Below are 27128 nucleotides of genomic sequence, written 5' to 3'. Positions count from 1 at the left end.
TTTTATTTTAACATTTGATGTATTACATAAAATATAAATATATATACATAAAAGATTATACAATATTTTTACATATATAATATTTTATGTTTATATATGTATATATGTTTATGTATTATATATCATATATTAACAAAACATATAAACATACACAAAATTTTGTATTATAAAATATATGTAAAAATACTGTGTAATATATTTATATACATGTTTATATATGCTATAAACATATATGTTTATATAAAATATATATAAACACACATAAACACATATAAAGCTATAGATACATATATGGACATTTGAAATGTTACTTAAAATATAACATGAGAAATATTTAAAATATTAACACTTAAAATATGTTTAACATTAAAAATGAAGATTATAATAAACTAAAATACAGAAATGCATGTGAATTTGTTTCTCTATCACCTAATCCTGTGTTACCTAAAGATATCAAATAGATACTCAGGGAGGAGTTTGTGATATGGCACTGTCAACCCCATGAGTTCCACCCCTGGTCCTTGAAGTGTTCACATTCAACATGTTTTCTTTCCTTTACTTTAGATGAAAAAGTTTTAAGAAGTTTAGTGACATGGATAAGTCAACAACAGTAGCCAAAAAGAAAAGATGAAGGAAAGGAGCAGGAGGCAAGGAGTATGGAGGGATGAATGGGTCTTATCTGACTGAGAAGGAAAGGATTGGTTAGAACTCTTTGAACCTAATTCTCAGGGATGAGCAGAGCAAACAGCTATTGCTATTCCTATTTTTTTTATATATAAGGGAATAAATGCTTACAAAGGATACATGAGTTAATGTTTAAATCATTACGTTTATGGCGCCTGGGTGGCTCCGCGGTTGACCGTCTGCCTTTGGCCCAGCGTGTGATCCTGGGGTGCCGGGATGGAGTCTCTCATAGGGCTTCCTGCAGGGAGCCTACTTCTCCCTCTGCCTCTCTCTCTGTGTGTCTCTCATGAATAAATAAATAAATAAAATCTTTAAAAAAATCATTACATTTAAAAGAATCATATAGGTATTTGGTAAGTAACCAGAACACACACTGCCTCATTTGGTCATGACAGGAAGTATTCACAAGAGATGATAGCTCTCACTGGAGGGAGAGGACATGTACTCTCTAATAGATTGTTTTCTTAAAGATTTTACTTATTTATTCATGGGAGACACAGAGAGGCAGCGACACAGGCAGAGGGAGAAGCAGGCTCCCTTCAGGGAGCCCGATAGGGCACTCGATCCCAGGACTCCGGGATCACGCCCTGAACCAAGGGCAGACGCTCAATCACTAAGCTACCCCGGTGCCCCTCTCTAACAGATTTTAAATACTCTATCAAAGATCAACTTACCAGTATGCTAGTTGTATTAGCGTTGACTGTTCAACATGTAGAAACCATCATGCAGATAGTTACACACCCCACATTCCATCTTCTTAACAAGATCATTCTACCTCTTTCTTATGTTTATTATAAGTTTAGAGCATTTCAAGCATGCCCCTTTCTGCTCAGTACTCACTAATGCAATTCGTTTCTTAGTCTAGAAACACACAGACCTTCTTAACGGTGGGTTAAAAAAGTCTACATGATTACCAGATGAAAAGAAGAGAATGTTCCCTCTCTCTTACAGCTACAGATAAGAAATCTTCATCATTAAGACAAAACAAAAACAACATAAAAAACTGATTCTGGCAGATATTCCTAAGAAAGTCTCTTGGAGGACTTTTGGACTTCAGAGGTTGTTAATAAGCCCTGTGAAAATAAATTCTGTCCTCTAGTGTGTCTATGATATCAAGTGGATCTCTTCCTTAATAAGCTATGGGCCTGGTGATAGGCCCACATTTATATCCCTTCCCCTTAAGATGTAAATATCTACATAGATTACCTTTACAAGTTGAGAAGTCACCTAAGGCATGACTCCCCTCACCTCTTTTCCTGCACGAAAAAGTTAAAAAACAAAAACAAAGCATCTCTACTAGAGCTACACATATTTATGTAAGTATATGCAGAAATATATGTGTATGTGCCAAATATATATTCTATAAATATCAAATATATAAAATAAGATATATGAAAAATATTATAAGAGGTTTTATTTTTCCATACACAAAATTGGCACTGTAGGGCTTTCCCCATTAATAAAGCTTTTTAGTATATACTTATATGCCCACAGAATAAATATATTTTGTAAATTATCTTTCTTGCCCTAGTATCTCTTAAAACAATTTTTTAAGAGAGTAAGTGAGGAGTGGGTGGGGCAGAGGGAGAAGGAAAGAGAGAATCTAAAGCAGACTTCACATCCAGAGTGGAGCCTGATGTGGGGCTTGATCTCTCAACCCTGAGATCATGACCTGAGCTGAAATCAAGAGTTGAATGCTTAATTGACTGAACCTCCAGACACCCCTCTTAAAACAATTTAACCAAAACAAACTGACCAGATAAAACACAGGTAAGTAGGTTTGTAGGATATTTAAAGTACATCTTTAAATGAAAATGATGGCTCTATTAATACAATTAATTGGGCTAAAAAATTATATTGAAAACTGCCATTTTAATGAAATGCAAAATAAGAAAGGAGATGAAATGTGGAGAAGGAGAAGATAAGCCAATGGGTTTATCTTGCACAAAAAAATTTGTGCAAATTTTTTTCCAAGCTGGAAACAGGGTTTAAAGATTGAAGGAGTTGTAGGAGACTCTGCATTATCACTAAAATGATCACACTTGGATTATTGATATCTTTTCCAGGTTTGTGGCTCGATTAGAATTTTCTTGTCAATACTTGCATCTTTTCTAATATGGTGCCTAAGCAGTGATGAATCAGATCCCAGAGCAGCATGGTGACTCTTAGCTACAGTGGGACAGAACTGGAGGCTAAGATACAACTAACAACATATCTTAGTTGTAACTAAGATACAACTAGCATCAATAATAGTGGCTATTATTGATACTCTTGTTAGAGTTGGCTAGAAGAATAGGATGCCTTGGGGTGTGTCTCTGGATGAAGGGGCAGAGGATGGGCAGTGGAACAGGCCTCTTGAACACAGCATGGGTGGGTATTTCCTACTATTGGCAACCATCTGCCATTTAATTTCTTTTGAAATAATGAAGGCATTTCTATACTCTCCGGATATACCACTCCTGAAATGGCCTTATCCTTTGTTTTCTGCATGGCCACCTCTATTCAATCTAGAGGAACCAGATCAAATGTTTCCTCTTCTGGAAATCCTGTCCTGGACCCTCTCTCAGGACCAACGAATAATTCCCAGAGCACTTTGTACTCTAAGGGCAGCAATGACTAGCAAGTTGGAGACATTTCCTGACATAGCCACCACTTTATAATCGTGTATTGAATAAATGAACAATAAATGAATGAACATGGTAATACCATAATGAGTTGCCAAGATTGATCCTCACATTTTAAAAACCTTGATGTCAAAGAGTAGATAAGAGTACCGTTTTGAGGTTCACGAGCTTCCTAATTCTTCTTTGGGGGAATACTAACCTTTATTTTGAAGCAAAATAATTTTTATTTTTAAACCTAGGGTACCAGATTTAGAGGAACTAGAACAGAATTATTAGAGCAGGCAGTTCCAGGCTCTCATCAACAGAAACAAAAAACAAGCAGAAACTGTCGGAGCTAACTTTGTCAGAATGCTGGAAAGCAGTCAAAGGTTTTTTAACAACCAAGGAAACACTAAATCAAGAAAAAAAGCAACTTAAAAAATGCTCCTGGGGTTCAAGGAAATCTCTGTCAAAATATTAGCTAAACACAAGCTAACATAACAGGAACTGCAGGGATGACACATGACAAGGAATACAGTGTTTGCAAAAGTAGTTTGTCAAAGTTACTTTAAAAAAGACAAGTACTGCCTTCAACAATTAAAAAAGAGCAAACCCTACAAAAGGAGAGAATCTGATTTCTAGATTTACTGCATTATAATATTCAAATGTCAAGTTTTCAACAACAAAATCACAAGGCCCATTCAAAGGAATTACCCCTAAGGATGCCCAAACGTTGGATTTACTAAACAGAGACTCTATTATTATTATTAATTTTAAAGATTCTATTTATTTGTTCACAATAGAGAGAGAGAGAGGGAGGCAGAGACACAGGCAGAGGGAGAAGCAGGCTCCATGCCGGGAGCCCGACATGGGACTCGATCCCAGGACTCCAGGATCGCTCCCTTGGCCAAAGGCAGGGGCCAAACCACCGAGCCACCCAGGGATCCCCTATTTTTTTTAAAGATTTATTTATTTACCTTAGAGTGAGAGAGCTGAGCAGGAGGGGCAGAGGGAGAGGGAGAATCTCCAGCAGACCCCAATGCAGAGCTCAATCTCACAACCCTGAGATCACGACCTGAGCGGAAACCAAGAGTTGGACACTTAACTGATTGAGCCACCCGGGTACCCTGAAACAGAGACGTTAAAATAACTATCCTAAATATGCTAAAAAATGTAAAAGAAACCGTGGAAGGAAACCATATGTTAGGGTATAAAACAGTCTCAATACATTTTGAAAGATTAAAACCATGCAAATTATCTTCTCTGACCACAACAGAATGAAGCTAGAAATCAACAACAGAAGGAAAATTGGAAAATTCACAAATATGTGAAAATTAAATAACAAACTCTTCACCATTGTGTCAAAACTATCACCAGAACTTCAAGATAAATAAACAAAAAAACCCAACCTACTAAAACTTAGGGGATGCAGGGAAGGCAGTAATCAGAGAGAATTTTAGCTGTAAACGTCTACCTTAGAAAGGAATATCCCAAATCAATAACCTAACTTCATACCTTGAAGACTTAGAAAAAGAAAAGCAGACTAAACCCAAAGCTAGCAGAAGGAAGAGAATAATAAAGATGAGAGCAGAGACAAATGAAATAGAGAAGAGAAAAACAACAGACATAATCGCACCAAAAGCTGGTTCTTTGAAAAGATGAACAAGACTGACAAATGTTTAGCCATATGTAAGGAAAAAAAAGAAAAGATGCAAATAACTAAAATCATAAATCAAAGTGGAGACATGACTTTCAACCTTACCTTATAGAAATAGAAAAACAGGGTGAACAACTGTATATCAACAATAAGATCTAGATGCAATGAACAACTTTCTAGAAAAAGAAATGATTATGCTGACTTCAGAAGAAATATAAAATCTCAACAGACTTGTAACAAGTAAAGAGTAATCTACAAGTAAAAATCTGTAAGAAGAAACATTCCAACAAAGGAAAGTCCAGGACCAGATGACTTCAGCAGTAAATTCTACCAAACGTTTAAAAAAGAGATAACACCAATCTTTCTCAAACTCATTCGGGGGGAAAAAAAAACAGAAGAGGAGGGAACACTTTCTAACTCATTCTATGGCCCAGCTTCACCCCAATACCAAAACACCTAAAGACATCAAAAGAGAAGAAAATTACAGGACAATGCTCATTATGAATGTAGAAGAATCTTCGACAACATCCTAGCAAACCAAGTCCAACAGCATATTAAAAGATTATGCACAATGAAAAAGTGGGATTTATCCCAGGAGTGTGAGAATGATTCAACATAAGAAAACCAGCCAACATCACACATCACATTAATAGAACTAAGAAAAGGAAAATGTGCAAGATTATCTCATTTGACTCAGAAAAGGCATTTGGCAAAATTCAAAACCCTTCATGATGAAAACACTAAAAAGCCGAGAAATATAAATGGTACTTCTTCAATAAGATAAAAGGCCTTTATAAAAAAACTCACAGTTAAAAAAACTCACAGCTAACACAATACTTAATGGGAAAAGGTATTTCCCCTAAGATCGGAAAAAAGGCAAAGACGTTTGCTTTTACTATTGTTATCAACAGTGCACTGGAATTTCTAGCCAGAGCAGTCACGGAAAGAAACAAATTAAAGGCATCTACAATGTAAAGATAGGAGTAAAATTATACTTATATGCAGATGACATGGTCTTATATATAGAAAAATCCCAGAGAATCCACAAGGAAGCTGTAGAGCTAATAGAGCTAATAGATGAGCTCAGCAAAGTTGCAGCATACAGAATCAGCAGAGAAAAATTGGTTCTGTTTCTACACACTAGGTCTTAACAATCCACTAAAAAGAAAAATAATAATTCCATTTCCATAGTTTCTGAAAGAATAAAATACGTAAGAATAAGTTAAACCAAGGAGGTGAAAAATCTGTACTCTCAAAAGAACAGAACATTGCTGAGAGAAATTAAAGATAAATGGGGTTTGGGGTAACAAATAATTTTGGAATTGAATAGCGGTGGTGGCTGTATAACATCGTGAATATACTTCATGCCACTGAATTGTACGCTTAAAAATGGTTAAAGTGGGAAATTTTGTGTTCTATATACTGTACCTAAATAAAATTTTTTTTACCTCAATAAAATTTTAAAAACAAAACAAAAAGGTCAAGCAATGTACACTTCCCTGATTAGAGATGGAAGGGCCTGTTTTTATCATTGGCAAAGCCACTTCCTGGTAAATGATCCTGAGGTTGATAGGAGGCCTGGAAGAAAGGGGGAAGCAGTGGGTGATGGTAGAAAATGCTAGAGTCTGTACTGCTGGTAAGTGGTTCGTGGCCTTTCACATCAGGAGGGAGGCTTCCTGGGGCCCGGTGTTGGGAAAGAAGTAGGGCAGGAGTGGACCCCAGGAAGATGCTGGTGGGGCAACATGACTTTGTAACTCTCGGCAGAGCGATGCCTAATTTTCCCTGTCTGGTTACAAGATTTCCTTTCCTTCCAATATGCTGAACCTCTTGTTTATGAGCCTCTACTGTATTCAGGCACTTGTTGGGGTTCCATGAAGATACTGGTGGGTAAGACCTGGTCTTCCCCCACAAGGAGCCTTCGTTTTAGTGGGATAGGAAAAGAAGTGCAAACACATAAATATGTGTAAATTATGTTAATATCATGAAGGCATTAAAAATTGAGGCTGAGAAAGTGTGCAGGAGCGAAGGGACCTTCTCTTCAGCAAATGGCATTTAAGGTGTAAAGGATGACAGGAAAGCCCCTGTGTGAAGACCTGAGAGTGGAACATAGAAGAAAAAGGGAAGAGCCAGGGTCCTAAAGAAAAGTGAAGCCTATAGGCCTTGAGGGTCAGGTGGTTAGAGGATTTTGAGTGAGGGCAAGGATGATCCAGCACGAGGATGGCTGGGGAGGGGACACGGACCAGGTAGAGGGTGGTGGGCCCGGTAGGAAGTCATTCACAAATCACCATCATCACTGAAACTTTAGAACATTTATAATAAAGATGAGCTCTTGGTCTTGGCTACGTTCTGGGGCCTGTTTGCCGAGGAGCCCGTGCGGGCAAGCGCTACAGGTGCAAAGCAAGAGCAAGTCTGGAGGAGCCAGTGGGTTCCGACGCGCAGAACTGACCGTGAGGAGGCTGAAGGGAGAAGCCACAGGCGCGGTGAGGGGGGGGTAGGGGTGTCTGTGCCACAGCGCAGCACCCCTTGGAAGGTGGTAGAAAGTACTCGAGGGCGGGCCGCTGGCAAGGGGCCCCTTCCCCAACGTGGGGAAACTGTGAAAGTACAGTGTTCCTGGAGGACTAGAGAAATGAGGGATATCGAGCATGTTTGTTTGTTTGCAGAACTACCAGTTGGTGTGTCTTCCGGGAAATTGTACAATTTGAAGTGAGAGCTGGAGGGGGGCACTAGCTGCATGGAGTTGGCGGCAGAGCGAGGGGTCCGCAGTGAAGGGTCATGGCTCTGCTGTGGACCCAGAGCTGCCTGGGTGCTCAGCGACTGTGCACACACAGAAGGGTGTGGGGTGCTGAGGGGTCCTCCCCCCAGAAGCTCCCAGGCCTGGGCCTGGGCCTGGGCCTGTCATCAGGAGGAGGCCCACGCCCGCTCACCTGAGAGGAATCACATTTCCTCATCTCCTTCTCCTTCTTCGCCAGACGCTTCTTTTTCTTGTGAAGAGGCTTGGACTCCAGAATCATTTCTTCGAGTTCAAAGGTGGGGTCGCAATTCAGCCTGCCTTTCTGCAAGAAAGACCGGTTGGCTCAGTCCTCGCATGTGGGGTCACTCTACAAATGCCCCGGAATCCCACCTATTTGGACGGAGCGGCCGGCACAGGGGCTGCGCTTCCTCCCCTGAGAGGACTGGCGGCCGTGCTGGCTTTCAGGCTCCTTTATTTTATTTTATTTTATTTTATTTTATTTTATTTTATTTTATTTTTTACTTTTTTAAAGTTGGTATTCAACTTACCAACATATAGCATATCACCCAGTGCTCATCCTGTCAAGTGCCCCCCTCAGGGCCCGTCACCCAGTCACCCTGTCCCCCCACCCACCCCCCTTTCCACTACCCCTTGTGCATTTCCCAGAGTTAGGAGTCTCTCATGTTCTGTCTCTGTCTCTGATATTTCCCACTCGTGTTTTCTCCTTTCCCCTTTATTCCCCTTCACTATTTTTTATATTCCCCAAATGAATGAGACCATATAATGTTTGTCCTTCTCCTATTGACTTACTTCACTCAGCATCATACCCTCCAGTTCCATCCACGTCAAAGCAGATGGTGGGTATTTGTCATATCTAATGTCTGAGTAAAGCCATCAGTGTGATAGATCACATCAACAAGAGAAAAAACAAGAACCATATGATCCTCTCAATAGATGCAGAGAAAGCATTTGACAAAACACAGCATCCATTCCTGATTAAAACTCTTCAGAGTGTAGGGATAGAGGGAACATTCCTCGACATCTTAAAAGCCATCTATGAAAAGCCCACAGCAAATATCATTCTCAATGGGGAAGCACTGGGAGCCTTTCCCCTAAGATCAGGAACAAGACAGGGATGTCCACTCTCACCACTGCTATTCAACATAGTACTGGAAGTCCTAGCCTCAGCAATCAGGCAACAAAAAGAAATAAAAGGCATTCAAATTGGCAAAGAAGAAGTCAAACTCTCCCTCTTTGCCGATGACATGATACTCTACATAGAAAGCCCAAAAGTCTCCACCCCAAGATTGCTAGAACTCATACAGCAATTCGGTAGCGTGGCAGGATACAAAATCAATGCCCAGAAATCAGTGGCATTTCTATACACTAACAATGAGACTGAAGAAAGAGAAATTAAGGAGTCAATCCCATTTACAATTGCAGCCAAAAGCATAAGATACCTAGGAATAAACCTCACCAAAGAGGTAAAGGATCTATACCCTCAAAACTACAGGACACTTCTGAAAGAAATTGGGGAAGACACAAAGAATTGGCTCCTCGATTTTAAATGTCGTTTCCTTCCTAAAGGCCCCGTGAGCCCTCTGAGGGAAAGGAAATCGCGTTCTAGTTACTCTCCTAAGGCGGGAACTGGCGCTCGGTTTCCCAGGTAGTTCTCAGGTGCGTCTGGCGGACAGGTAGAGGGAATCCCCCAGCCCCGCACCCCCGGCCCACCTCTGAGGAACCTGCGTCTGCCACAGGCTCCCGGAGCATCCGGAGGGGCCCTAGAGCCCACGTCCGCCAGGCGTCTCCCTCCGTTTGCACGGGCAGGATCACACCCGCACGCCCCAGCAGGCCTGCGCCGCCGACCCCTGAGGCCTACATTACTCTGCCAGTCCTGCTGACGCTGAACGCGGGCTAGAGTCCTCGCTGGCTCCCCTTGGCCGAAGCTTCTGGGCTCCGGCTTTCACCAGGAGGCCACAGACGTCCCTCAGCCAGGCACTCACCAGGTGGGAATCATTTCCCTTTGGCTGCTTGTCCTCACGAAGAGAGCTCCGTGGCAGCAACCCCCAAAGGAAGAGGGGTGAATGGTAAAAACCCCAACGTTTTCAACGCGGTGACTCACAGAACTCCATGGATACCAATTTCTGTGTCTTTGAAGTCAGAGAAAATACTGTTTCCTCAATGAGCAGATTCCTGGGGATGACTCTGGAAGGCTAGGGCTTCCTTCCAGTAGAAGCACACCGCAAAACAGGATTAGGAGCTAGCACCCCAGATGCAGACAGCCCTGGATGAGAAGGCCACCTGGCCACTTGCTAGCCCCACGGCCCTTGGTGGCCCCTGTGCCCTGTGCGGGCCTCCCTCTCCTAATCTGTGTGACAGGATTTTGGCTGTCTGACAACATCGGTGTGGTTACCTAGGGAGACCATGTGTGTACCTGAATGAGAGTGATTATGGGTTAGTTAGGATTGACTCACGTTAGGAATAAAGCCCGGAATGAGCCTCTTCTGCAAAACTGCATCCCAGTTCATGTCGTTCATATATGGGAAGTTCTGGACATCAGACAAGTGAGAAAATCGTTGGTCTGGATTGGGCTCAAGTAGCTGCCAATGGAACACAAACAGCAAGATCATGATGAAGGTCAAAGTGGGGCAAAAAAAAAAAAAAATTATACAAATTCCCTGTAAAAGTTCTCAAGGGTAGGTCTGAAGGAAACGAGGCAGTGTTCCCCTTCTCTAATCCTATCAAATAATACAGATAATAGGTACATGAATAATGTGATCATGCATGGATAGAATGAGCTGTAAGCAGGTTTTTGCAGTGTGGTGAGTGAAAACAGATTGTCCTAGTGAGTCAAACATACTTTTGATTCCTGACTCTTACTACTTAATTAACTATGGGCAAGTTTGTCCTCTAAACCTTAGTCTACCATCTATAAAAAGGAGATAATAGCCTAACTTGCATGGTTATGGGTAGGAATAAATGAGGTCAAGTATATAAAGTACCTAAGACAAGGTCAGCCCTTCTTAGGTGGTGAATGCTCATGTGTTTTCACAAATGAAATTGACTTCCTATTAGAAGTTTTATCTGTTCATACAATTAATCAAAATATATTGGGTGTGACACAGATAAGATGTAACGAAGCTTACTGTTACAGTTTGGGTTTTGCAAACTGTGATTAAAGATTTTTTCCCCCTGTAACCGTGCCACAGCTAATATCACATCAGTCCTGTGGCTCAAATGGAAATGTCACTTCTGCTTGAGAACGCCCCTGGAGACCATAGTCATGGATTATGGGGGTGTAATTCTGGGGGTGAGAAGGGCTGTCTGGGAACTGAGGAAAGTTTGCTTACGGAAAATGACCCCTCTCTTCATCTTTGACATGATCAATATCCCTATTCCAAATCAGGGAACTTGACCCCAAAGACGGGAGGCACAGGTGTGAACCCCAGGCCCTCAAAGCCCTTGGCCTTAACTGGCCACAACTTTGTGATTTTCCCTCTTGGGAGAAAGCCAAGTGCATCCTCTGGGGCTCCTCATTCTTTCCTCCGTATAATTATTCAGTGCATACTACTTAGCTGTTACTACTATTGCTAGTAATCCTTTTCATGAATAAGGCACCTGAAAATCTGACGGACACTATGGACCTCATTTATTCAAACACCAGACCTTACTACCTGTCAGGCTCTGTGCTGGATGCCGAGGTGGCACGGCGAAGAAGCCTGCCACGGTCTGTCCTCACAGGGCTTAGAATACAATATTCAGTGACCCAAGAATCGTACACATATAATGCATAATTTCAAATAAAAAATGGTATGAAGGAAAGATAGTGCTATGTGACCTTACGGCAGAAGAAAGCTCTCTGAGGAAGTGACATTTAAGCTGAGATCTAAAGCTGTGCTTCTCTATCTATGTAGAAGGGTCATTTTTTTCTGCTTGTTTTAATTTCCTACCCAGTTAGATCAATATGTGATCTTATTGTGCACGGCTTATATGCAGTGCCACACCATGTGTAGCTTGTGATTTGAGTTAACACCCTGTTCAGTGACATGAGTCCACTGACCATGTATTTAGAGGCATCAGCAGAATCAAATTGCAGTAACAGTTTCTAAATGCTTCTCTCAATTTCTATACTTCTCATGGGCCTGAAGGAAACAGTTCATGGACTTGAACAGTCAGTGAATCCCACTGAGTAGTGTTGATCTAACAGAGAGAGCTGGAAGAGCTGCGGGTGGGGCATTGTTCCAGGCAGGAGTAGCATGTGCAAAGGCCCTGTGGTAAGAGACTGGCATGTGATAGTAAGAAGGGAGAGGAAAAGGAGAAGAGAAAAAGAAGTATAAAGTAGTTTATGTGTAGTCAAAAGGGGAACAAAAGTCCAAAATGGGGCTTGATTGGTAGTGAGAACCTTTATACCATACAAATTATCTTGATCTTAATTCTTTTTTTGTAAAAAAAAAAAAAAAAAAAAAAAAAGAGAGATTTTATTTATTTATTTATTTCATGAGAGACAGAGAGAGAGAGAGGCAGAGACACAGGCAGAGGGAGAAGCAGGCTCCATGCAGGGAGCCCAACATGGGACTTGATCCCAGGACTCAATTCTGGGACTCTTGGACCATGCCCTGGGCCGAAGGCAGGCACTAAACCGCTAAGCCACCAGGGATCCCCTCTTGATCTTAATTCTAAGAACCATGAGAAGACAATGAATTTTACTTTGAAAAGATCGGTATGGGGCAGAGGAGAGAACTGAATGCAGTATGTAAAAGTGTACAGGACAAACCAGTTATAAGGCAAGACCTGATGGCAGTGGGACTGGGGAGATGGCAGTAGAGATAGAGAGAGGGTTCAAGAGATATTTACAAAATCAGGTTACAGAACTTGGCAATGAACTGGATATGGGGATGATGGGTGATTTCTGGTTTCTGGCTTCCCTAACTGGATGGATAGAGGGGCCAGTCACTGAGAAAGGGAACATCACAGGAAGTCCAGGAAATAGAGACCAGGAACTCCATTTTGGACACCCTGAGTTTGACACTACTGAGCAAGAGGACACGTGTTGCCTTGTCGAAGCCATGTGCTTGAAAGCTGTTAGGTGCGAAGCCCACTCTCGAAATGTGTATTTTCGTGGCTGCCTCCACTATTATAGACTACCTCTCACCTCAAACCAGAGAGCATGCTTCTCTTTCCCACTTGCATTGCTCATGCAGTCCTCCTTCTTACCTTTTTAAGTAGTGACACCATTTCCTGTGACCAGGCAGAGGGGTAAGCCACGATAGCCGTGTCAAACATGTGTGCGATTTCCTTGCTGGAAGTGCTGGAGCGAATATGGTACGGTCTCTTGGGGAGAGAACAAATAAGAGTCTTCATATTTAAAGGGTAAAGAAAAAAATTTTGTTTCGCACGTGTTCCCGAAGCTAAATTTTCTACCAGTAAAATCTCAGTATCATTTTCTAACCCCTTCCAGCTGTTTTTTCATATGCAAATATGGTCTACTGTTCCCAGATCTTTTATTTATTTATTTATTTTAAAAGACACCAGAAATCTGTAGTTTCCTGTGAAATCTCAGAATTGTTAAAAACTTGTTAAAAACCCATTGGGCCAAATGAAACATTTCTGTGCACTCAATCCACCTGAGATACCAGTTTGGGATGTTTTGTAAGGCAGCTTACCTAAGTATTTGCCTAAAACATGGGACAAGTGTCCAGTAAAAGGAACTTGAAAAAAATTGTTACTTAAATGTTAATTATTAAGAGGCCCAGAGTTGTACTCTACACCTCGTTGTACTTCTTGAATCAGTAGTGAGCTCAGGGTAGAGTGCGACCCAGGAAAACTTAACTCCAGTCCAAAATCCTATGAGCTGCTAGTTATGTGGAGTAGGGTGGAGAACTTTATCAGGAGACAAAATATTTTTACTTCTGAGAGAACCAAGTTCTTCTCTGGTTTTAATTTTGGGGATAAGAAATCAAACAAAGCAGTGGTTTTGTTATATTTTTCACCGCTGTCCACTAGAGAGCAGCCTTTACCTATATTAATTTCTCTAGTTCACAAAACGGATTTATGGGATTTTATCTTTTGTGTGAACTGTGAGCTACTTAGGGCCAGAGATCATGTCTTATTCGTATTTGTGTCCACTGAACCTAGCACCCAGTAGGTGGTCATTACATGTTTGTTGAATGAACAATATTTCCATATTAGGTTAACCAACAATGGGACAGTTAATATGGCTATGTACATTTATCAAGTGCCTGACCCTTTCAAGATATGTAATAAATGACTGTGGATTGATGGAGAAAATTGAAAGAAATGGAAGAGTTTCATATTCTTCCTGCTGTAAATCAGTATTAAAAGGTAATGTGATTATAGACGGCTAATAGACACATAAAAATATGCTCAACATCACTCATTGTCAGGGAAATACAAATCAAAACCACAATGCGATATTCCCTCACACCTGTCAGAATGGCTAAAATCAACAGCACAGGAAACAACAGGTGTTGGCGAGGAACTGGAGACAGGGGAACCCTCTTACACTGTTGGTAGAATGCAAACTGATATAGCCCCTCTGGAAAATACTATGGAAGTTCCCCCAAAAGCTAAAAATAGAACAACTCTACAATCCAGCAATTTCATTACCAGGTATTTATTTACCCAAAGGATACAAAAATACTAATTCAAAGAGATACATGAACCCTGATGTTTGTAGCAGCCTTATTAATAAGAGCCAAATTATGGAAACTGCCCACGTGTCCATTGACTGATGAATGGATAGGTATCTCTCTATATACACGTACATATATTCCATTTTATATATAATGGAATGTTAGCCATCAAGAGGAATGAAATCTTGCCATTTGCATTGATGTGGATGGAGCTGGAGAATGTTATGCTAAGCGAAAGAAGTCAGAGAAAGACAAATACCATGTGATTTACCCATATGTGGAATTTAAGAAACAGAACAAATGAACGTGTGGGTGGGGAGGAAAGAGGCAAACTGAGAAATAGATTCTTAACTACAGAGAACAAAGTGATGGTTACCAGAGGGGGGAGGGGCAGGGGGATAGGCTGAGTGAGTGATGAGCAACAAGGAGGACATTTGTGATGAGCCCTGGGGAATGTAAGTGATGAATCACTGAATTCTACACCTGAAACTGATATTACACTGTTACCCAATGGAATCTAAATAAAAGCTTGGGGCTGAGGGTGGGAAAGGTAATGTAGTTAAGATCTTGAGCTTTGAAGGCAAGAAAGGATTTGAGTGTTAAATTGAGGCACTCAATTTGTTCCTTTATCTGTGTGACGGACCCCCTTTATCTGTAAAATAAACCACCACATGAGTTTGTTGGAAAATTAAATGACATGATGCACGTAAAGTTCTCCGTAGAGCAGCTAACACATACCCAGTGCAGGAGAGAGATTTGTGTTATTCTTGAACACAACATAGACAGACACATCATACAAATGTGAATAGTGAATAGCGAGAGTCATCAATAAAGGTGATGTGAAGAAAGGCTTAACTCTACACCTGGTATGTCAACATCAAGTTGGTTGGGGAAGCACAAAGTGCTAGGAGTTGACTCTCCAAAAAGGAGACTGGCCAAACTTTAATTTTTTTTATGCAAGGTCTAAACACACATACCTGCCACCTATTTTCTTTCCACAAGACTGAATAAAGGATTCATTTGTCCCAGTAACCAAACAATGGAGATAACTCATGTAACTCAGCCCTAGAAAGATGTGCTCGCTACCTTATCACCGTGATCAGTGCTTACTGACGGTCTACTAGCCAAGGCCTGTGGGCCACACTACACGGGATGCACTCTATACCTTTAAGAGTCGGGGCAGGTTTGGCACACTTCAGCTTCCAGGTTTATATGGGCAGGTGCGTACGTTTTTTTCTTTTTTCTAATTTCATTGCTGCTTGTAAACTTACTGTTTCTCAGCTAAAAACATAAAATGATTTGATAAATGAATAAGTTAACTGATGAATGCTGCAGGCAACTCGTTTATTATTTATCTATTTATTTATCTATTTATTTATTTATTTATTTATAAAAGATTTTATTTATGAGAGAGAGAGAGAGACATGCAGAGACACAGGCTGAGGGAGAAGCAGACTCCCTGCAGGGAGCCTGACGTGGGACTTGATCTCGAGTCTCTAGGATCAGGCCCTAGGCTGAAGGCAGTGCTAAACCGCTGAGCCTCGTTTATTTATTTATTTATTTATTTATTGCCCTCGTTTATTTTTTAAATTTTTAAAAAAGATTTAAAAAAATTATTCGTGAGACACAAACACAGGCGGAAGGAGAAGTGGGCTCCCTGTGGGGAGCCCTATGTGGGACTCGATCCCAGGACCCTGGGATCACAACCTGAGCCAAAGGCAGACACTCAAGCACTGAGCTACTCAGGCGCCCCAGAGGCAACTGATTTAAATGTGCTTTTTTCAATACTTTAGAAGGCCAAGTGACTGAACTTATATTTAAAAAAAAATCCTCATGATCTGTCAACCTATGAAAAATAGTCAAATTGCCTTTGTCTTATACAAGAACTTATCTTTCTAGTTCTAAAATTTAAAATCCATGTTAATTCATCCATTATCACAATTGTATATTTATTTATTTGCCAAATATTTATTGAATGCCCATGATGTTCCAGCACCTCTGTTGGGTGTTGGGAAACTGAGAACAAGAGGGACATGATTTCTACACTGGTGGAGCTTATAGTCTATTCACAGAAACCATAAATATTTATATAGACTGCACACACTAATATACTCACACCCCTAAATCAATGGAATGCACGCTATAAAGAAATTACAGTGTGCAGTGACAGGATCTATCAAACAATTCCTAGGCAGCATATACAATAAGAGCAAGAATATAAAGAATGAATGAGGTGGAAAAAGTAAAACATTAGATTGGAGAAAATGAGGTGTTGTGATCATAGTCTTATTTCAGGAGCATGAGAGCAAAAGAGTTGCAGCTATATGCAGGATGTACAATTAGGACAAAACTATGTGTATACCTACTAGAAGCTAATACTTTAGAATAACCCAAAGCTAGAAAAGACAGACCTTGCCCTTACAGTGGCAGACAAAGCAGGTCAATAGCTAAGGGACCCATTCATCAAGACTGCAGTGAAGGTCAGAAACCACAGAGATGTCAAGGTCAGGCATATTTGTCCTTGAGCCAATATATATTTTTCTATAAATGAGAATTTGTAAATGTGGAGGCAATCGATGTTTAGCCCCCATCCTCTGTGGTCTGGTTGTGTTGATAGTTGTAATTAAATGTGATTAGCTAGATTTTGAAACCTAATTACCTACAGCCTACTTGGTGATTCTTTGCTAGACTGTGGCTGGGCTGATATGTAGTGCCTTGTGCCCCCATTCATTCAATACTCGCTTGTTATGTGTCTATTTAAAGTTAAATTCTGGGGATAATACTAAACTGTATAAGGTACATGTTTCACCTTTAATGAATTTATAGTCTAATGACGTAGAAGAGATAAAAACATAACAATGGATAAACCTCGAAAAACTCATAAGGGCAATACTTCGCAAAATGGATTTAAATTCAATAACCTGTTAGTAACTTTTCTTTACCTTCCCCCCTGCCCAAAGAAAAGAAAAGAAAAAAATCAATCTGACAAATGTTAATACAGAGAACTACCACAGAGGTAAAATAATATGGAGGGGGAAACATTTTGTTGGCGAAATTCTTTCTAGGAATTTTCTTAGTTTAAGAAATGTCTTCTTTAAAACATATGACGCTCATTTGCCCTTACACTCAGAACCCAGGAGCCAAGTGACAGAGAGGAATCCGACAAGACAGGGCATGAATTGTGTCATATTAATAATTCACTTCCACCTTGGGGAAGTATGTCGAAGTTAGAGTCCCATACTGTGAGTGCAAAATGATTTTCTTTAAACAAACAAATATATTTACACAAGATATTTAGTGAGGTGCACTGATTTTCCCTCTCTGGGAGTTTGTAATACCCTTATTATTCATTTAATTTTATCTGCATTTGATGTTAGCTCACATGCTAGGATCCAAAGGTAGGAGAGTGAATATGTGCAGAAATCCCAAGCATCCCATGGCATAGTGCTTTCAAACCTGGCTAACAAACTGCTTGATTTTTAGCAAAAACAAAATAACAACAACAAAAATCTATTCTTTCATCCTAAAAATAAAACTTGCTGGAAGAGTAACCAAGGAGAAGTGCATACCCGGCCTCTCAAGAGCTCATACGCCGTCACTCCCAGGGACCACCAGTCCACGGCAAAGGAATAGCCTGCTTCTCTCCTGGAGTTGAACATCTCAGGTGCTGAAAACACAGAAAAGTTAGGTCAGTTTTACTCCCTGAGACATTAACGAATCTCTGCTCCCAACATGTTCCTCCAAAGGCACATTACCAGGGTAAATAAAAGGAAGAAACACTGCTAGGGATGTTTATCACCCCTTGCTAGATTGCTCACAGCAGGCAAAAATGGCTAATTTTCTTTTCTCAGTGGCCTCATTCATCAGCCAACACACGGGCCTGCGCAGGCCTTGATGGGCAAATTCTTCTCTTATTTATATCACGTAACTATTAAAAACCGGATCCCGTAAGGCGTCAAAAGTTCAGCTGACCCTAAAGTCAAATGTGGGGGAAGTTGTTATTTGTTGTCTTGATTTGGAAGATTTATGTTGAAGGACTAAAATGTAGATTACTGCTGCAAACACTTAGAATTTGGTGCGAGGTACACTGGATTGGCTCTCCATCTCAGAGTCCCCTAGAAGACCAAGAGCAGCATTTACAGCCCGCTCTTGGTGGTGAGAGAGAGAGAAGAGGAGAGAGTGGGCACTCTGAGAAATAGGTGTCACAGCAGGTGGAGAAACTTACGCTTTGTAACAGTTATTTGAAAGGACTCCAAGGGAAAGCAAAGCTACAGTCAATTTTGCCCCTGGAGGTGACCTCATAGTTATGTATTCTCCAAGCACTTTGATGCTCGGTGAACCTTCTTCATACTCTTCCAAAAATATACCTAACTCGTGAGGGGTAAGGCACAAAGCAAGGGCTGCACGCTCACCATTACAGTTCTAGTGTTTAATATTGAACCTGGCTTTTAGAGTCACTCAACAGAAATATGTTGAATAAATAAACAATGAGGAGTCAAGTAAATAAGCAGCGGTGACAATTATTAGCTCTGGAGCCATGCTGTCTGGGGGAAAATCCTGCCTTTACAGCTTATTCTGACCTTGAAAAAGTCAGCTGCTCGACTTGAGAATCTTCATCAGCAAGGTCAAAATAATAAGGAGATCTTTATAGAGGTGAGAAATTAAATGAGACAATGCATGCCAAAATCTCAGCTCCGTGCCTGGCACCTAGAAAGTGCTCCAAAAATTAGTCTCTGTTCTGGAGAAGCCAACATTCATAGGAAATTCTGTGTATAGCTTTTACTTGTCAAAAGCTATACACAGTTGACCCAAGCTTCTGACAGTAAGGTGTTGGCTCTGGAAAGGAAATTGGCGTGATGTGAGGCCTGCATGCAGGCTTACTACCTAGGATACTCAAGTCCCAAGTAAAATCCTGCTGACGACATCCAATCAGAGGTAGAATGTTGATAGCCCAAGGCCCAGGACTGACCCTGACCGCAAGAGCCTCATTCCCTAGTGATTTCATCTCTTGTGCATCACTGCGTCCTTTCTTTACATCATGGCTCCCCATGCAGTTTGGGAGATAATTGGCCCTGACCCCACGGTACCCACTAGACTGGATAGAAATGGGTTTTATTTCCACTTTCCCTTACCAGTACCCTGGGTGACAGGTGACAGGCAGCGGAGGATACCTAACATCTGGGTATTTTCAGTTTGAGAGTATTGTGAACAGTACAGTCATGAACACTTCTAAAAGTCCACACATCTACAGGGTATGTTCCTGGAGGGGAGCTGCTGGGGAAAGGACGTGCGTCTAAACATATTCTGGGTAATGGCCAACTATTAATCCAAGTGGTAGTACCGATTAACACTGTGACCATAGTGTAACGGAGTTTCTTTTGCTCAGCCTCCTTACCCACACTTGGTGTTACCTGACCTTTTGAATTCTCCCAATATTGCAAATGTGCATTGATCTTTTATTGTGGTTTAAATTGGCATTCTCTTGATTACTAATAAGCTTGACTCCATTTTAATGTGTCTATTGGCTATTTTGATTTTTTCCATCATTTGGTTTTCAGGTTTTTCTTTTTAAAAACGATTGTATTTATTTACTTATATGAGTTAGAGAGAGATCATGAGCAGGGTGAGGATGGGTAGAGGGAGAGGGAGAAGAAGACCCCCAGCTGAGCAGGGAGCCTGAAGATACCGGGCTCGTCCCCAGGACCTTGGGATCACGACCTGAGCTGAAAGCAGATTAACTGACTGAGCCACCCAGATGCCCCGGTTTTCAGTTTTTAAAACACCTAGATAGTAAATTTTTAAAAAAGATTTTATTTATTCATTTTGATGGAGGGGAGAGCAGAGCGGGAGGGAGAGGGAAAAGCAGTTTCCATGCCGAGCACGAGCCTGAAGTGGGGCTCAATCTCAGACCCTGAGATCATGACCTGAGATGAAATTAAGAATCAAAAGCTCAGGGATCCCTGGGTGGCTCAGCGGTTTAGCACCTGCCTTCCGCCCAGGGCGTGATCCTGGAGTCCCGGGATCGAGTCCTGGATCAGCCTCCCTGCATGGAACCTGCTTCTCCCTCTGCCTGTGTCTCCCATGAATAAATAAATAAAATCTTAAAAAAAAAAATCAGAAGCTCAAATGACTGAGTCCCCAGGTGCCCCTAGATAGTAGCTTCTTGGTCAAGAAATTAAAAAAGGGCCCCAAACCTAATCCACAAATGTAATGCAATAGAAATAATTAATGAAATTTACAAAAAAATAATAAATTTTAGCTACCAGAATAAAATCTATGAATAATAAAAGTTTTCTGAAAAAGAATAAAGACATAGACTTGCATCCTATGTATAGGATTAAGTAATATTATATTATATAGTTATAATAATTAAATTATATTATAAAGTTATAATAATTAAGATTTGAAAACCACAGAATGTATGTGCTAGTATATAAGGATATTTAGTTTATGATGAACATATTATAAATCAACAGGGAACAGGTCTTGTTTGGTATGTCATCTCAAAACACTTATTTAATGATATAACAAAAAATAAGGTCAGATCCTTATGACATATCTTCATTCCAATTACGTATCTTATATGTAATTGGAATAAGAAGAAAATGAAACTATAACAGTAATAAAAATATTAGGTATCCATATCCAAAATCTGAGATAAGAAGGTCTTACTAAGAATAGCATCAAAGGTAGAAACTATAGGAGTGCCTAGGGGTGCAGTGGTTGAGCAACTGACTCTTGGTTACGGCTCAGGTCAGGATCTCAGGGTCATGGAATCCAGCACTGCATCGGGCTTTGTGCTCATTGTTGCATCTGCCAGAAACTGTCTCTCCTTCTCCTTCTCCTCCAGCCCCCCCTCCAATGCTCTCTCTTCCTCTCTCAAATTAATTAATTAATGAAAAAAATTAAAAAATAATGAAGAGGGTAGAAACTATAAAAAAGACTAATAGTGTGATGTTAGAAAAATAGTTCTTTATATAAAAAATGCCATAAGAACAACAGCAAACTAAAAGGTAGGAAATCAGGACGCCTGGGTGGCTCAGTGGTTGAGCGTCTGCCTTTGGCTCAGAGCGTGATCCCAGAGTCCTGGGATCGAGTCCCATGTCGGGCTCCCTGCATGGAGCCTGCTCCTCCCTCTGCCTGTGTCTCTGCCTCTCTCTCTCTCTCTCTGTGTCTTTCATGAATAAATCAATAGAATCTTTAAAAAATTAAGAGGTAGGAAATCATATTTTCATATTTATATCATATATGATACACTCATATTCCGAATATATAAGGGTCTATAATTTTTTATATAATCAATAAGAAATATCAGGATAGGATAAAAATATTAACATCCTAATAGGAAATGAGCAAAGAACATGCACAATTTACCTAAAAAGTCAGGGAATTGCAGTATTAGTATCCTAATGAGGGACTGTTTTAAATGATCTTTTCAGGAAGATTAAAGATATTCATTGTGCAGCCCTGCTGAGAATCCAGGGAAGTAAATATTCTGACACTTTGAGAATGAATGAGCATAAATCAATGCGGACATTCAGGAGGAGAACACATTAACACTTAAGTGTCCACCGACCAGGAATTCTTGGAATGGGAATTTATCTCAAAGATAAACAAGTCTCAGGACCTATTTCTGCTAACAGGAGTTTCATTACAGACTTATCTATATTTCAACGTGAGAAACAACCTAAGGTTCAATAATAAAGAACTGGTTAATTTGATGCAGTCCTCTAATTCTGTGGTGCATGATCATCAAAAATGATAGTTACCTACACTGGCGTGGGAAAATTAGCAGAGTATCAGTTGCCAAGACCAAGGCTCTGGAGCCAGAGAGAAACGAGGTGCAATTCTGGCTGGATGCGTCTGTAGACTGGAGGCAGAGAGGAGCCACAGGACAGCAGAGTGTTCAGGAGTCGGGGCTCTGTATCCCTCGCTTCACCTGGGGCAAAGCGCTTCATTCCTCAGTTGGTGTGTTTCAAGTGGGACTAACAATAGTAACAGCCTCATGGAAGTTTTAGTCTCAATGATGTAATGCACACACTCAGAACGATGCTTGGCACATAGGAAGAGCTCAGTCAGTGGTAGCCATTGTCCCTTCATCATCCTCACCATCAACCTCACCATCATCTTCACCATCAGCACTATGGCTCGAGATTTTTTTAAAAAATTTTTTTAATAAGATTGCATTTATTTTTGGGGAGAGAGAGAGCATGACCAAGGGGGAAGGTCAGAGGGTGAGGGAGAAGTAGGCTCCCAGCTGAGCAGGAAGTCCCACATGGGGCTTGATCCCAGGACTCCAAGATCCAGACCTGAGCTGAAGGCAGATGCTTAACTGACTGAGCCACCCAGGCACCCCTTGAGATGTTTTTAGACTTGGGTTTAACTTTGTGCTCTACCAATGTGATTATGATCTTGTCGTGTTTTCCCTAGGCCTGATTTTTTTTTTACTCTATGAAATCAGAATAATAGTAAAACCTCTTTCATAGGGTTGTTTTGAGAATTTAATGGTTTAATAAATGTCAAAAGCTTAGCAGAGTGTTTGGGCCGTAATAAATGCTCATTGTATGATGTCTATTGTTATTACATTATAAAGTGAAAATTTAGGTCATAAAAATTTAGTATGATCCAACTTTTTTTTTTTTTTAAGATTTTACTTATTTATTCATGAGAGACACAGAGGCAGAAACACAGGCAGGCAGAGGGAGAAGCAGGCTGCCTTCGAGGAGCCTGATGCGGAACTTGATCCTGGGATCCCAGGATCACACCCTGAGCCAAAGGCAGATGCTCAACCACTGAGCTGCCCAGGTGTCCCAGTATGATCCAACTTAAAAAAAAAAAAATGTATGTGTGTTTGTGTGTGCACAGAAAAAAGGTCTGGAAGGAAACCATAAATATCTACAAGTGGAGGAATTAACTTAATTTCCTTTTGCTTATCAGCATTTTACACATTTTCCATAGTGAGTTTGCTTTGTTTTTAATTGGGAAGAGAAAAATGTTTTCATTGGTTAAGCTCTAAGTGATCTGGATTATATTCCCACGGAGGCAGGAGTGAGGGGAGGGAGGAGGGAGCTAAAAGATGGTTCAGAGGCGGCCGACTGCTCATTCCCACCTGTCCAGAGCCAAGAACCTGCTGTAGGACATGCTCAGCACGTCACCTTAGTAGATGTTGTATATTCCTGTCACCGTCAGTATTTCATCCTAGTTTTCCTTCTTTCTTCTTAAAATAATTTTTCTTTCCAGGGCACCCAGATGGCTCCCTCGGTTAAGCATCTGAGTCTTGTTTCTGGCTCAGGTCAGGACTCAGGGTTCTGAGATCAAGTCCTGTGTCTGGCTCTGTACCCAGTGGGGCATCTGCTTGGGACTCTTTCTCCCGCTCTGCCCCCACCCCCCAACTCACACATACGCATGCGCAGGTGCTCTCTCTCTCTCTCAAAATCTTTTTTAAAAAGAATATTTTTCTTTCTATAACTGCTAATTAGTATCCCACAGGAGCACTACAAAATGGGTGCTAGTGAATGTCTGTTACATAGATTTTGCCAAGTTATTTGGAATGTAATTTTTAAAAAGAAAAAAAACAGACTTCTACCCATGACACCTCTTAGAAAGACTCTTACCGAAAAATCAAAGGCAAAGGCAACCTTTGGATACAGAGTTAAGGGATGACAGATACTCATTTATACTGAAGCAAGAAACATTTCTAACAGGTTGGCTTTACCTAGATTGACTGACAATTTTTTAAGGACCACAAGTAATTTCTAAACAATTGCTCCCTTATCTCTCTTTCAGGAAAAAGCTGGACTTTCTGAAGTCAGACAGAATTTACTTTAAATTTAAGCTTTTTCAATTTTTAGCCATGTGATCTTGGGCAAATTACTTAGCTTCTTATTTCCTCATTGTAAAATGGTGCTAATTACAGTGAGCCTCATGGAGTTGCTGAGAAAAAACAAATGAGTAAGTGAGCGTTAAACATTTAACACGTTGTCTGGCCCATAGAAAGCTTTCAATAAATATTAGTAATTGTTAATTATAAGGGTGAAGGTGGAGAAACGTAGAGAACCTTGAACGCATTCCAATTTCCTAGCTCCGTGTTGCGAAAGGACTCGAAATGCCAAATTTGAGGAGAATTAAATTCTACGGATATTGTATTTAAAATCACTGGGGAGAGAAAAGAAGGGTAGCCTCCCTTTACTCCTCTCACCATGGAAACCAGGCCTAGAAAACCCAGATGCACATTCTGATTTGGCTCGAGAAAATAGCCCTTAATATGGAAACCCAGGAAACCTGCAGAATAAATTCATCAGACCAGCAGGCTCAGACATTCCCTTTTATCATCTGAGTACTGTGAGTTTGAGGCAGAAAATAGGCTGAATTAGATGTGTCCATTATTTTAGAAGTGACAAAGGAGATTTCTTCCCCCGCACTGGTAATAGGAAGCCAGGAAATTTGTAGTTGTTCAAATATCATCTAAAATAAGACTCATTTTTTTTTTCCCATAGAGGATTTCTTCCTCTCAGAAAGTGGGGTGGCCCCACATGTAGGCGTTTTCTTTTCCTCTCTCTAGTTATATGAGGAAGAGAATGACATATTAAAAGAAGTGGCTTTGCTCTTACCCTTGATTTCAAGTTCGAGGATCTTGCTCATAAATTACTCTGACCATATCTAGTCAGAACCATTCATTGTGCCTCCCTAATTCCACTGGCTTAACCAGTGACATTATCTGCTTCAAACATCTCAACTAATTAGGGTAGAGGCAGAAATAGGTTCTTTTCTTCCGTCATCTGCCAACAACTATTCAGTGTCTTGTTTCCCATTTGTGTTGGGTAGAGGGCTCCCTTAATGATAGTTCATAGTCTCTTGCTTCATACATTTCAATCCTTTTTTGCCCATTAAAACGTCCACTGCAGATACTTTAAAATTCAGTTCTACAAATTTAAAGACTCCTATCTGATCCAGAGCTCTCCTATACCTCGCGGCTAGATTCACCACCCCGGTGTGGAGACAGCCAACCTGGTTGTCATATCCCTTCTCCCTTTTCCTAGAAAGTACCATCTGTTTTAGGACATGGAAGAGGGAGAGGGGAGGCAGAGGGATCCTAACAGAAACACCCTGCCCCTGCCCTGGGGTGATCTCTCTTCAGTTGCTTCTGGGAGCTGATGTAGCTCCTCATCTGGGGCAGAGCTTCTCAACCCTGGCTGCAGGGCCGAATTACCTGAAGAGCTTTTAAAGCACCCTATGCTTGGGATAGCAGAGGGATCACCTCTGGGATGCTGTTATAGTTGAGCTCAATTGTTGGAATGGGTGGTGTTTCCCGGAAGCCACGCTGAGAGGAACGACCCTCCCTCCAGGCTACCCCAGGGGTCCCTAACAAGCTGGACCGTACCCTCTGGCTAACCCACACCAGTCACCCCAACACACACTCATACACTGCTGTCTGTCTCCTAATGGTACCGTCTCCAGGAAGACTTCACTCCCAACTCATCAACCCTCTTGGACAACTCGGGCCCTGTGAGACCAGGACCAGTCGGCACGTGTGGTGATGAACCAGACATTGACCAAGCGTGGAAAGCCAGGTCGCTCCTCTCACAGTCACCCACAGACGTTCCAGATAATTCTCTTGAGATCTGACTCACCTGTCCTGGCTGGGGAGCGTGCAGGAGTCCCTCTTGCTGAATACCTTTGGGGAATGGGCAGCCGTTCTCTCTTTACATTTCTGGGGCAGGTGGGAGGCAAGGCTGGTCCTGCCTCCAACAAAAGCCCTTAGAATTTGCAGGAACTTGTGAGTGTCGTTAATGCAAGTAAATGTGAGACCTCCTTGACAGTTGTGGCACCTAGCCCTTATCTTTTTTTTTTTTTTTTTTTTTTGCCTTTATCCTTTTAGTCACCCTCTGGGTGTCTTTTGAACCTTCAGGCACAATCCAGTTAGTTCCTCATCTTTAGCAGGGAGAACCACGGGGTTGTCGGCGTGCTAAGGCTAAGGGTAAGGGGGCATCTGGGAGGCGCTGCGGGAACTTTGCCGCCGGATGCGGGTGATGCGGGGGCACGGAAGTGATGGGGACGGTGATACTCGTGTCCCTTATCACCATCTGACTTATTACTGTGCCTTACTTCGATTCTATTCTGTAGGAAGATTTTATTTATTTATTTGAGAGCGAGCTTGCGAGGGGGAGGAGGTGCAGAGAGGGACGGAGAGGAGCGCGCAGGCTCGGCGCTGAGGGCGCCCGACGCGGGGCTCGATCTCCTGACCTGGGATCGGAACCTGAGCCGAGACCAAGGGCGGGACCCCCAAGTGACGGCGCCCCACCCCAGGGGCCCCAGGTTCCATTGCTTGGGGCGCCTGCCAGTGGAAGGTGCGCCCCCTGAGCTGCAGACCCTGGGCGTTCGGCTCCCTCCCGGGGCGCCCCCACCCCACCCCCCGGCCCGGGGCGCGTGGCTCGGGGCGCCCGGCGGGGACAGGGCCGCGCGCACGGAGGGGCAGCCGTACCCATGTAAGGCCGGGTGCCCGCCACGGTGGTGAGCCGCGCCTCCCGGGGCAGCGTCGCCGCGATGTTGAAGTCCGCGATGTGCACGTGCCCTGCGAGACAAAAGCACCACAGCCACGCTCAGTCCGGCCCAGCGCTCCTGTGCCCGGGCCCGCGAGGTCCCCCGCCGGCAGCTCCGCAGCCCCCAGCCCCGGGGCACACCTGCCCGGCCCCAGCGGAGCGCGGGAGCCCTTGCACACCCGCGGCTCAAGCTCAGAAAGCGGTACCGCCTGGTTAAGGACGCGCCGCCCTGGGAAGTCGGCTTAGGATTTGCTGTTGGCC

At 42.0% G+C, this 27128-nt stretch overlaps 1 protein-coding gene across 3 annotated transcripts in view; it reads right to left on the bottom strand.

The window, feature by feature from the left end:
* Positions 1 to 27128, bottom strand: part of STK32A (serine/threonine kinase 32A) — a 130649-nt gene that overhangs the window by 8331 nt on the left and 95190 nt on the right. For 2 of the 3 annotated variants that reach the window (XM_072826391.1, XM_072826392.1), the window contains 5 exons: positions 26810 to 26899; positions 17898 to 17995; positions 12890 to 13006; positions 10150 to 10275; positions 7869 to 7997 (listed from right to left, as the gene is read on the bottom strand). In XM_072826391.1, coding sequence (XP_072682492.1) covers positions 7869 to 7997; positions 10150 to 10275; positions 12890 to 13006; positions 17898 to 17995; positions 26810 to 26899 — 560 coding nt within the window. Of the gene's footprint in view, positions 1 to 5257; positions 7401 to 7868; positions 7998 to 10149; positions 10276 to 12889; positions 13007 to 17897; positions 17996 to 26809; positions 26900 to 27128 lie in introns of those variants that run through there. The other variant, XM_072826393.1, reaches the window with a different exon arrangement.

Source organism: Canis lupus, chromosome 5 (genome assembly GCF_048164855.1).
Source record: "Canis lupus baileyi chromosome 5, mCanLup2.hap1, whole genome shotgun sequence".
NCBI classification, from domain to species: domain Eukaryota; kingdom Metazoa; phylum Chordata; class Mammalia; order Carnivora; family Canidae; genus Canis; species Canis lupus.
Note: the sequence above shows the minus strand (reverse complement) of the source record. Positions and strands in the feature narration are given on the sequence as shown.